The sequence below is a fragment of the Notothenia rossii genome (genome assembly GCF_949606895.1).
Source record: "Notothenia rossii genome assembly, chromosome: 6".
NCBI classification, from domain to species: Eukaryota; Metazoa; Chordata; class Actinopteri; order Perciformes; family Nototheniidae; genus Notothenia; species Notothenia rossii.
In genome coordinates, this window is record NC_136909.1 from 29,950,135 (window position 1) to 29,963,395 (window position 13,261).

Here is a 13,261-nt window from a genome sequence, read left to right on the forward strand (position 1 = left end):
ACGACCAAAGGCTCAAAGACAATGTATGAGTTTAACGTAATTATCCACCCATGACCATTTGCAATCAATTTACTAAATAACCCCATGTTACCTTTATATTTTTGAAGAAAACGTTTTCTTGGATGCCTCATGGTGAACAAAGAAAAAAGGGCCGCGCGAACATGGCCCGTTATTAATTCAACACAACATTTTCATAAACAGGAATCTGATAAAATAGGGTGATTCATAAACTAATTACCATTGTGTGGGTAAAGTATGTAGTGCTTGAGATCAAGACTTGTGCTCATTTAATTTGCCGAACCGAAAATACAAGGATAACCATTTCAAAAGCTGTTTGTTTAAAACACTTTGTTGTTAACTTGCGGCATCAAGACTGTTTTGAAGCTCATTCAGAGCCACTAAACATTGGAACATTTTAATCTATATTAATTGATGTCTTAATTTGGGGATGGCGAAGCCCACATCAATCTCTGTTACACTGTTGTTGTTCTGTAGCTTTGCTTTGATGGGAGTTTGACAGACTTATCTGCTCTACTGCCCACTGTCCATCTGTCCACACATTTCAATACAGTGATTGGAAATGGGTTGTGCTCTCTGAAGGTGATTCCTATCAGCTTCGCTCTCTACCTCAGGCGACCCAGCCTGCTCACAAGGGATGGACGGCCAGAGCAAAACAATTAATCATTGTGGAGGCTGAGAAAACAAACTGTCGTAATTAAGAAATGAATTAGGCCCCTTTTAATTTGCCTCTTTGGCAAGTTGATTAATGACAGTCACATGGGAATTATGTCAGCTGCTGAGAAGTAGCAAGTTTATTTGAACAAAGCCATAATTCACATTTTGGAAAATACTTTATTTTATCTACCTGTGATTTAATTAGTATTTTGATATACTACATTTGTACGAAATTCATGAATTCATTCAAACTCAATATAAAAAGTGGCACATTTCAAATGTCCCAAATGCATTAAAAAAACAAGTTGTTTACATTACAAATAAACATAAAAAAGTATTTCAAAAGTCCTTAACTATTATAAAAAGCTGCCATAGACTAACTGTTTCTGCATCACCAACAGAAACTACAAGAGGTACCCGCTGCCCTCCAGGTACTTCTGAGGAGTGGGCTTCTTCTGAAGAGCTTTATGTTGAATCTTATTTTTCCCTTTGACCTTTGAATTCTGTTGCCCAAACTTACACTCCAGCCAGTCCAGATAGGCCCTGGCCGTCATCAGCAGAGTGTGACTCCACTGCTTCTTCTTAAACGCATCCTTGGGCATTTGGGGCGGGGGTGGCTTTAGGGAGCACTCCCCCCCGAGGGTATGCTTTGCACACGCTGCCAGCAGGTTGACGTTGGAAATGGTGCTGCCAAGCTTCTTGTGAAGTTCAACACTATTCGGGTTGAGGTCGTCCCTCTGGTCCTCCAGGACTTTCTTCAGGCTTTGAGCCATGAAGAGGAGGCTGCACTGGACCTTTGACCCCTGGGGGGGAGAGTCTTTCTCCACCTGGAGTTCAGGGAATCCAGGGGCCCAGGGGCCCAGGGGCTCCCCATTATCTTTATCCTGGAAGAGAAGACCAGCAGCAATGTTATTGAAACATCACATACAAAATCTTATCTACAATGTGACTGTTTCACAATGTTCCACCAAAACAAGACGTATATCTGCATTGATCTACACCCCAAAAAAAAGTTCCAAAATGCTAATTCAAACAATAGAAAACGTAAGTGAATTAAAGAACATTATCTTCAAAATTTCAACAAAATGTTTTTGAAAGTGAAACGTTATTTTATATTCATATTATTCAGAAATAAATTTCAAGAGTTGTGTAATGGCACCTATGCTATTGCAGATGTGTTATTAGCGGAGGTGGGAGAAGTACTCAGATATTGTACTTAAGTAAAAGTAGAAGTACCAAAGTGAAGGAATACTTTGTTACAAGTAAAAGTACAAAAGTATTAGCATGATGTGAGACGGGTGCTTAAAGCAGTGAACCCCAGGAAGGCTGCTGGTCCAGATGGAGTACCTGGGAAGCTGCTCAGAGCATGTGCCAACCAGCTCTCACAGGTCTTCACCAGCTTTTTTAATCTCTCCCTGAAACTCGCTGTTATCCCACCTTGCCTTAAAACTGCCACTATCATTCCTGTTCCTAAGAAAGCAACCACAGACAGCCTTAATGACTACCGCCCCATTGCACTTACACCTGTGATCATGAAGTGTTTTGAGAGGCTGGTGTTACATCACATAAAGGCCTGCCTTCCCCCCACCCTCGACCCACACCAGTTTGCCTGCAGAGCAAATAGATCCACTGAAGATGCCATAGCCATAGCTCTCCACTCTGCACTGAGCCACCTGGAGCATCGTGGGAGCTACATCAGATTGCTCTTTATTGACTACAGCCAGGGGCGGACTGGCCATCGGGACGTTCGGGACGAATCCCGATGGGCCGGTACTGAAGTGGGCCGGTCGGACGATATGGGCCGGCCGGTAACCGGCAGGGCTCGGCATTATAAATGGCCCGCTGGCCCGGAAGCACTATTTAGACACCCCGGGCCAGCATAACGTACTTTCCACTTGCCCGCTCGGGCCACTAAAAATATTGCTTTAAAAAAATGTGTCCTGTGGTATTGGTATTTTGATTAGCAATTTAGTTAAATTGTTTAGTTTATCACAACATAGCGTTCCGTGAGTCGGTTGCAGGTCGGTTGTCGTTGTTGGGTGAAAAGCAAACAGCTGTTTGCTGCGGAGCGCAGCGTGAGCAGGCTCCCGTGAGCGGGAGCGCGCTTCTTCACTACAGACTATCGCGCCACCTAACCATTCGCCAAAATGTTTTTAATACCAGCGGTAACCGGCCAAGCACCGGGCAAAAAACAATCTTCAAATAAAAGAAAGTCACCGGAGGAGTTAAAGGAGAGTGACAAGGAGCATGAGAAGAAGATTGAGAGAAAGTTTCAGCAAGCTTGATCAATGGAGTTGGCTTCTAGTGGTGCAGTGACGGCTCCTAAAACCCTTTTATAATCTATCGATTAGATTTATGATTCGAAAATTATAAAAGTAGGGTAGACATGTGGAGATTATCCGGCTGAACAAAAAGTGCATTTATCAAACAGGTTTGTTTTCCACAGACCTTATTTCCAGCTAATTTCCAAAACCCTGTGGAGAAATCCCATTGCTTTTTGTCGAGGGAACCAGCGGCTTACTTCCTGGTTTTATGACGCATCACTGCACCTCTCAATATGATGCCAATATAAACAAGGTCTTCTGTCGGCTCTGTATACCAATGCCGATCTATGCTGACAAATAAGTGAAGAGCAGAGAATATAAAGGTATTGGCGAAATGTCCCAGCAGTTTAGGATAATGAAGGTTCTAATCAAATCAATTACATAGCCATTACATGTCTAACTTCTGATGACAGGAAGGCAGAAAGTGCATTATACAAATAATAATACTCATAATAATAGCAGAGTGGGCCGGTCTTGAGTCCCGGGCTGATTTGTAGTCCCAGTCCGCCCCTGACTACAGCTCAGCGTTCAACACAATCATCCCGGACATTCTAGTTTGCAAACTATCAAACCCCTTCCCCCACTCACCTGTTCCTGGATCAAAGATTTCCTCACTAACTGCCCCCAGCGTGTGAGACTTGGCCCCCATCACTCCTCCACCCGCACTCTCAGCACCGGCTCTCCTCAGGGCTGTGTGCTGAGCCCTCTCCTCTACTCACTCTACACCCACGACTGCAGTCCAGCCCACCCAGAGAACATCATCGTCAAGGTTTCTGACGACACCACTGTGGTGAGGCTTATCTCAGGAGGAGACGAGTCGGCCCACAGGAGTGAGGTACTGAAGCTCTGTTCACTGAACAACCTGGCACTGAACCCCACGAAAACCAAAGAGATCATCGTAGACTTCAGGAGGAATACTACCGACCTCGCTCCCCTCGACATTAATGGCGAGTGTGTGGAGAGGGTCCACACCTTCAAGTTCCTCGGCGTCCTCATCACCAACAAGCTTTCCTGGAAGGACAACACCACAGCTGTCATCAAGAAGGCCCAGCAGTGTCTGCACTTCCTGAGGGCGCTCAGGAAGAACAACTTGGCCACTAAGACCTTCTACCGCTCTACCATCGAGAGCCTATTAACATACTGCATCACAGTGTGGTACGCCAGCTGCACTGAGGCCGACAGGATGTGGCTCCAGAGAGTCGTAAAAGCAGCACAGAGGACCATCGGCTGCCCTCTCCCCTCCCTGATGGACATTTACACCTCCCGCTGTCTCAGTAGAGCCAAAAACATTGTTAAGGACAGGGTCGCGCAGCAACCGGTAAACCTGCGAAACACACCCAAAACAGGGAAAACAACCAGCAAAAGCATAGAAAAGGTTCGGAAATCATGACGGCTGATAGGCCGCGCGAGCCCACGTGACTGCAACTCGCATGATTGATATCGGTAGGATCAATTTAGTCGCTCGCGAAGTGTAATTACGATATGTAATTGGTTCCGGAACTTTGTGTCAAAAATGTCGTAGGCCACGCCCACTTCCGTTTTTAACGTTAACTCCCCCCACTTTAACTTTCATGTAAACGAACAAAACTCGATACGCATATCTAGGGTGCGGAGACGAACAAAAAAGCCTGTTGGAGGGGTATAAAATAACATACAGGAAGTCGGCCATTTAGAATTTGGCGTCGGAAAAAGGCGATTTATCGGTTTTGGTGCCAAAGTTCGCGTTCGCTCTATGCTAGGCGATCCCTCGCCATGGAACACGATGATGTCATAACACCAACTGACATGCTCAGAACGCCACCAAACTTCACATGATTGTTAACACTGCGGCCCTGAACAGCTCTAGGTCAAATCTGATGTTACTTAATGTGGCGTTACCATGGCAACGGATCCTTCGCCATAAAACACGGTGTCGCTGTAACTCCAATGGACACGGTCCCATCGTCCCCCAATCTTCACTTTTATATCACCGGTCCATGCCTCAACAGTTCTACATGAATTCTGAGATCTCACCATATGCCGTTTCCATGGAAACTCATCCTTCGCCAAAAAATACGATGTTGTTGTAATTCAATGGAAAATCATCCAAACAGCACCAAACTTCAGAATATCATTAATGGGCCAGCCCTTAACAGCTCTATGTCAATTAGGGGATGTTATCATATGCCGTTGCCATAGCGACAGATCCGTCGCCATGAAACATGGTGTTGTCGTAATTCAATGGAAAATCGTCCAAACGGCACCAGACTTCAGATTATGGCTAATGGTCCGGCCCTCAACAGCTCTATGTCAATTATGGGATGTCATCATATGCCGTTTCCATGGCAACAGATCCCTCGCCATGAAACACGGTGTCGCTGTTACTCCTATGAAAATGGTCCAAACGGCACCAGACTTCAGATGATGGCTAATGGTCCGGCCCTCAACAGCTCTATGCCAATTATGGGATGTCATCATATGCCGTTTCCACGGCGACAGATCCCTCGTCATGAAACACGGTGTTGTCATAACTCAATGGAAAAAAACGTCCAAACGGCACCAGATTTCAGATGATGGCTAATGGTCCGGCCCTCAACAGCTCTACGCAAATTATGGGATGTCATCATATGCCCTTTCCATGGCAACGCATCCCTCGCCAAAAAATACGATGTTGTTGTAATTCAATGGAAAATTGTCCAAACAGCACCAGACTTCAGACTATCATTGATGCTCCGGCCCTCAACAGCTCTATGTCAATTAGGGGATGTCATCATATGCCGTAGCCATGGCAACGCATCCCTCGCCAAAAAACCTGGTGTTGTCGTAATTCAATGGAAAATCGTCCAAACGGCACCAGACTTCATATGATGGCTAATGGTCCAGCCCTCAACAGCTCTACGCCAATTATGGGATGTCACGATATGCCGTTTCCATGGCAACGCATCCCTCGCCATAAAACACAATGTTGTCTTAAGTCAATGGAAAATGGTCCAAACTGCACCAGACTTCAGATGACAGTTAATGGTCCGGCCCTCAACACCTCAATATGACAATCGTGAATTTTTCTCAAAACCTGTTGCCATGGCAAAGCATTCCTCGCCGTTAAGCACGATATTGCTATAACTCCTGTGTAAATGGTAAAAAATTGTTCAAATGTCACATGTGTGCTAACCGTCAAGCCCTCGAGACAGATATGTGTCAGTTTTGAGATTTCGTCAAATGTCGTTGCTATCGTAACAAAATGGTCGCCTCCAGTTAACATGCTCAGACCTTCACAGGTTTGATAACGATGCAGCCCTTAACACATCTAGGCGTATTATGGGGCGTCATCAAATTCCGTTGCCATGGCGACAGATCACTCGCCATCAAACACAATGTTCGTGTTACTGCTGTAACTCAAAGATATTGTCCGATCGGTCTGAAACTTCCCACGTTTGCCATCGGCCGAGTCCTCGAGACACCTAGACACACACGTTGACGTGCGGACAACAGCCTGTGCAGCGTCGAAGACCCGCTCAACGCTGCTTGCAGCTTTAATTACTATTATTATTATAACATACCTACTATTATTATTTATTACATTACAGATTTTATTTTATACTCCTGGAAATAATTACTGCACTTTATTCCTTTATTCCTTATTCCTAAGTATGTATGATGCATGTATTTGTTGTCTTATGTTGTGATGTTTTTTTTGTTTTGATGGCACCCTTGAAAGGGAGAAGCATTTATTATCTCATTGTACATGTATAATGACATTAAACGATTCTATTCTATTCTATTCAAAATATAATTAAAGTACCACAATTAATTATTCACTATGCAGATTGGCCCATTTCAAAATAATATATATAAAATGTTTTGATAATAAGTATTGATCATTAAAGTGTTCTCAAAGCTGGTAAAGGTGCAGCTAGTTTGAATGACTTTGTATACTACAGGGTAGCTTGTGAATCTACTCCAGGTGGAACTAAAGTCTTATTTAAGTGTTTATATTTCACATCATTAATCTGCATAATAACTAAAGGTACAAAATAATTGTACTGAAGTATAAGTACAAAGTAGCATACATTGGAAATACTCTCAAAATGTTCTTAAGAACTGTACTTAGTTACTTTATACCTCTGATTATTAGTCTTACAAGTCAGTAAAATATGCAACACAAAAATCCCAACCACCGGTGAGCTTATTCAACAATGTCAGTAAATAAAAGTAATGTATACTGTAAATTACAATTTTGAGATTCAAGCTACTATATTTATACTGTATTCCAACAAATTGCAATTCAACTTCAATAGCTTATTTACTACTTTTATCGTTAAAGCAAACCAAAAACGTGTAGCATGTAGATATGTTTTTCTAGAATAATGCATCCCTTTGACATATGAAGTTTGTAACACAGAAAGTGACTAGAATTTGCTTACATTGCTCTGAATTAACTTGTGAATAGTGATTATGCGATAACACTTTTAAAACAACCTCTTTTAATGATGTGCAACTGTAAACTGTTGCACATCATCAGAGACACACAGTATGAAATGATAAATAGCCTATATATCATGCATATGTTACTTTTTATGGTATGTTATCATTAATTTGGGTATTGTAAAATAATGTGTTGATCATAGCAAATGTTTTGTAAAACATCTATAAACATAGATAGATGGACCATAAATGATTAAGCATCTATCCTCCTATTATCTTCGTTTCCCCCCCCCCTTACTTTGGTGTTTGCGGTCAAATTTGACTGGTCCTGTTTTAACTGCTATTACATTAACCCAAAAACCATTAATCATCACCACATTTAATTTAACACCCTTTCAAACTGTTAACATTGTATCAGACTACTGGTATACATGAAAAACTGCAGTAAATATACAAAGAATAGACACTGGATTGCGTGTGCCAGGTGTGATTCACATGGGGGGATTGGGCACATAAGGGGGGGAACACATCTAGAGTATATGTGTGTGCGTGTGCGTGTGCGTGTGTGTGTGTGTGTGTGTGTGTGTGTGTGTGTGTGTGTGTGTTTGTTTGTTTGTGTTTTGTCTGATCCGGATGGTTACTAATTCCTTTTCTTTATGGCATTTTTGACCGGGAACACCATGGATGTTACAAAGTTGACTAAATCATCCAAAATTCAATGAAAGTGGTGATCAGCAATTTTATATGTTCAAATGTCTAATGTGGAAGGATATCATAAAGCCTTAATGCAATCGAATGTAAAACAAAAAAGTTATGATTGATGAAAGTAGTAAATCGGTCAGATTTGACCCGAAGACAACAGGAGGGTTAACCATTTTAAACCATTTGGCCGTCATAAACAAATAATCAAAATGTTAAAATGTCTGCAATTAAGTATTTATTTTACTTACAAACAATTTCAAGCTCGCAACTACCAGGGTGTTGGTGAGGGCCGTCAGCTCTTTGGGTTGGCATGAAACAGCAGAATGCTTCTTTGGCGCACGTCGTGCATCCAAGCCTTGCATCAGAACCCCCATCCAGACGAATGCCACAGACCACAAACCTGCAAATCAAAAACAACATGTTATATCTTTAAAAGGCACACATGTATTATTGAATGTGTAAAGTGAATAACATGGCATACTGTACCTGCTCTGTATTTCATCCTGACTTTGCTCAAGTTCTCAAAAATGACAGGGACTGATTCCTGGGTAATTAAGAATGACAGGTGTGTTTATATATTTGTGAACCTCTAAAAAGATGCGTGTGACAGCAGTCCTACAGAAAAAATCCCCCTTATCTCGAACTGAGCCGTATGCTTTGATGAAAAAGTAAAGCGTCCAATCAATTCCTTTGACATGTCATCACCTTACGTGGCGCTTATTTGTCACTTCCACTTAAGGAAATGCTGCAAACCACTGATGAAGATGATGTAAAGCTCTTGAGTAACTTTCCAGTAACATTCTGCAAATAACTTCAAGAGAAAGATCAGTTTGTTCCTTGGTACAAATGTAAGTACATAATTATTAGGACCTTGGTTTGAGAAATGTTTTTGAAAGTTTTATCAAATACATTTCTCCTCCACACTCATAAGTGGATTTTTAGAATTAATTATGTGTACTCATAACCCAACACTAAATATGAACAACCATGTCATTTCGGCATCATTTCAGGGTAAACACCGACGGACACATTTTTAAATATACGTCAGCTGTTATCACATATTTTCCTAATGATATATTTGTGTCATGATTGATTCATTCCATCTCTGATCCTTCTCATGCAATACTTCCTGTGCATAGATATGAGCTAACCACACTCCTTTCACACCCTTTCAGTACATTGTGCCTTTGCATTGAGGGACATTGCATGGCTGATAAAAGATTAACTCCAAAAGTTGATTTGTTGTTGCAGTTATGAAAACCTTAAGCTCTTTTATCAAATAAAATAAAAAGCACACTTATACAGAGTATTACAGAATCTAAATAGCTTTATTAGGTTTAGTCAGAGTACAATGAATAAGGCATCAGATGTTTTCACAAAATAACTTACAAATAGAGCAACAAAGACTAAGGTTATGGTTAACAGGAGGTGGTGCAACAAAGTGGCCTTTATTAACAATAAAAACAACGAAAAATAAACATGGTTTGATTAAAAAAATGACTTTAGTTTAACGAAAATGAATAACAATAATAAATAAAGCTCGTAGCCTCACTGCAAGCGGCCGGATACTTTACCACCTAACTATAATGTACCATTTGCTGCAGGTAAGCATATTGTTGAAATAAATAACACAAAGAAACCAACAGTTTTGTTATGTTAAATAATAAATTAACAATAAATAAATAAAAGACAAGTTCACATTTTAATGGACCCATGTAAGAAAATAAATACATATTTCATAAATATATGAATAATCCCCGTTTCAAATAAACATACAAAACAGTTTCGTCTAATTTCTCAGTTTCTGTGTTGGTAAGAACTCCAGGTGCTCGAATGTTTTTGCCCTGAAAAAGTTAGTTATGTCCCCTTTAAGCTACAACAAACTGCCCATAACCCCGACTTCACATAAATTCATAATAAAATGAAAAATCTATAAATAGCAGGCAAAAAAACATTATTTAAAGCAAGGAGTAGCATAGTCTCCACACAATAACATAACACACATTCAATGGGTTTTCAAGGCAGATATTCAGGACAATTTAAACATGTTTTTGGGCGTAATATACCAGAGAAGATGATTTGTTATCACCATTTTATCAGATTCTTTTAAAGGACACCTTTTATGCAAAATAAACTTGTTCATGTGTTTTATACATAAATGTGTCCCTTCTCTGTTAAGGGATTCGGAAAGTTTCAGGAAAAAACATTCTCTCTCTTCCTAATCCATCTATATAAAAACAAGTCTGATCAGATTCAGGCCAATTTGTGATGATGTTTTTTGGCTTGTGTGACCATTACAACAACATATTAAAAAAGTATAATAGTGGACCTTTCATTTCAAGAGTAAATTCATGCAGTCTATTTGTCACACTCCTCTACTGCCTCTTCAAGTACCCTTGGCACCTGTGTAAGCCAGGCCTTCAGGTTTTCAAGGACACACTTTCCAAATATTTTTTTTAGATAGTCATGCGTGTTGGGCAACTGTGGAGTGGCTGGTGTTGGTGACAAAGCGTTCATGATTTTGAGAATATTCTTTATTTTATTTGAAAGGAGGGAGAGCTTTCCCTTGACATTGAGCCGGTGGTCCAAATGCCGATATTCGTTTAGCTTGGTAATGTGCCAATGAAAAAGCAGATTCTTTGAGTAAATGTCCTGCATCCGCTCGGAAACGCTGGTTCCAGATATATTGGAGTCGGGATCACAATCATCAGAAGGTGTATTCTTATCGTGATGATGAAATGTTAACTGTAAAGAAAAACAAGTAATGAAAATAAATTCATTGTATTAAATGATAGGTGAAAGTCATTATTGTTACTTTTCAAGTGGATTAAGGTATTGAACATGAAAAAAGTTTAAGCAATTTGAATTCTTTGCAAAATGTCAATCTCTTTACAATTCTTTCAGACATAATTAGTGACTGCATTTTTGCTTACATTGATAACAACCATATAAATACAAAGATCCAAACATCTATGAGACAGTAACGTTACAATGCTAGTGTTAGCTGTTAATGGTATCTGAAAGTAAGGTTTTTTTCTAGGCATTTCATGTTTTTTATATTATTTATGGTACATGATTGGTGCCACAGTATAGGTGGTTGGATCAAGCATCTCTGTTTTTCATTTTATCACATTAATATCCGCCTAATTGTTTACACTTCAACCTCTTGTCACCATATCAGAGCCGTATTAAAAGTGTCCCGTCGCTAATTGCAGACTTCACCTTAAAGTCACTGCTAATTCAAACCAAAAACTCTAAAATACTGTATATTCAACATGCGAAACACTGGGTGGCTTTCCCTGTGAAGCACTTACAGGAAATGCAATGAATTACTGGGCTGTTTGCACTCATTACAATAAGTCGATTAAAACTATATTTGTGCATACAAATATTACAGGGACTAATGCAGTGGTGGAAAGCAAGTACATTCCCTCAAGTATTATACTTAAGCACACATTTGAGGTACATTTACTTTAGCCAAATATTTTCATTTTATAATACTTCATACTTCTCCTTTACTACATTTTTGCATAAGCGTTAGTACAACACTGTTGCAATAGTAAATACATGTTAAACCAATGTCAAACACATCTGTCAAACACATCAGCGATAGCATGACAAAACCCCATTAGATCACATCAACACGTTGGGAGGCTGAAATTTAAGCCAAAATTGTTGCACGATCACTTTGTCTGCAAGTTAACACGGATATTATATCACAAACCATGCCTGGAGAATATGAAAACATGACAAAATCAAAGGGAAGGACTTACATATTGTTCCAGTAGTATATCTGTTTCATGTTTCAATAGGCCTGTAAGATCCTTAGTGCGGTTTAATTCACAGCCTGTGCCAGTCGGAGCAGAAATCACTGGCCTCCACTGAAGTCCCAGGAGCATCAAGACAAGTGCTAATAAAAGAATATGTGAATACAGGTTATTGAAAAATAATAATAAAATGTTACAAATTATAGGGTAAACTGATTTCTGCTTCACATTTCTCTTTGTATTTGGCCAAAATAGTTAAGAAAGGAAGAAGACAAATAACAAGTGATTGAAATTAAGTGAGAAACAATAATCAAATATACGCTCTTGTTTTTTTAAGTTGTGAAACAAGGGGGAACAAAGGAAAGAGCTCTATCACATGTAAATCAAAATCAGCAACATTTTCCAATATTGCCTCTCATAGCCTTGTGACTAGCCTTGCTTGCCTCTTCTGTATTCTGAGTAAACATGGAAATCCTTTCACATCACTTGAAGTATTTCCTTCGATATTGTATAGGCCTATTTAACCTGCAAGTATGATGGTATTTAGCCCTGCACATTCACACAACTTTTACTTCTGATTTCTCAGCGTTATGATAGGCTCTACTTTTTGGAGAAGTAACCTTAGCAGCTAAATAATAAACTGCATTATTAAATACATGATATAACAACTTAGATTTTTAAACTTGTAGTAGTATATATTATTTTTAAGATATTTACCATAGTGCCAGAGAAGTCCATTGCATTTAAAATGCATAGCAGACAGTGATGTTGTTGAGGTTCAGCGGTACTTGATAAACAACAAATCATGTAAAAATAGCAACTTTTCTGGCCTATATATACACAGTATAAGAGCTCAGTCATCAACACCCACCCACACTCACACACGCACACACACGGCAAGAATGTCATTTTTCCATGATGACATTTTTTTGAAATGATGACTGTGTGGTTTTTCTTAGTCCTTGAGATTAAGCAGAGGTGTTAATTACATGTATCATGAGCTCTTCATATAATATCTGGCAAAAAAGGGTTAACAACCGTAAATAGTTAAAACGCTTAAAATGTTGTCTACTAGAATTTCTCACATATATAATAGAAACCCCCCTTTTAAAATGATTTCATGACAGTTGTTTGTTTGTTGTTCCCAACCCTTAGGGTCGTGATGGAGCAAAGGGGGTAAAGAACATGGTGAGATTCATATAAGAATGAAAAAGAATCAAACATACTTTGGTTGGCAAAATCATGTTTCACACTTTGCTAAGTCATTGTTATTTTCTTGTCAATTGTGGAATAGTTTCATACCCCTTCAGAAATATTGTAAATATTCATACAGAAATATTGTAAATATTTCTGTACTTCAAGTGGACACAAGTTTAAAAAGTTTTAAGT

At 39.6% G+C, this 13,261-nt stretch overlaps 1 protein-coding gene across 1 annotated transcript; it reads right to left on the reverse strand.

Moving 5' to 3' along the window:
• Window positions 1–782: 782 nt before the first annotated feature.
• LOC307044858 (uncharacterized protein) lies at window positions 783–8,815 on the reverse strand. The gene is made up of 3 exons (XM_079690276.1): window positions 8,592–8,815; window positions 8,354–8,505; window positions 783–1,559 (listed from the first exon to the last, which is right to left on the reverse strand). The coding sequence occupies exons 1-3, from the start codon at window positions 8,605–8,607 to the stop codon at window positions 1,080–1,082; spliced, it is 648 nt and encodes a 215-aa protein (XP_079546402.1). The 5' UTR covers window positions 8,608–8,815; the 3' UTR covers window positions 783–1,079.
• Window positions 8,816–13,261: the final 4,446 nt, after the last annotated feature.

Bases quoted from the DNA above. Each gene is read 5' to 3' on its own strand.
- LOC307044858 (XM_079690276.1), bottom strand. The intron at 1,560-8,353 runs GTAAGTAAAATA...CTTCTCTTCCAG, and splicing joins TTGCGAGCTTGAAATTGTTT to GATAAAGATAATGGGGAGCC.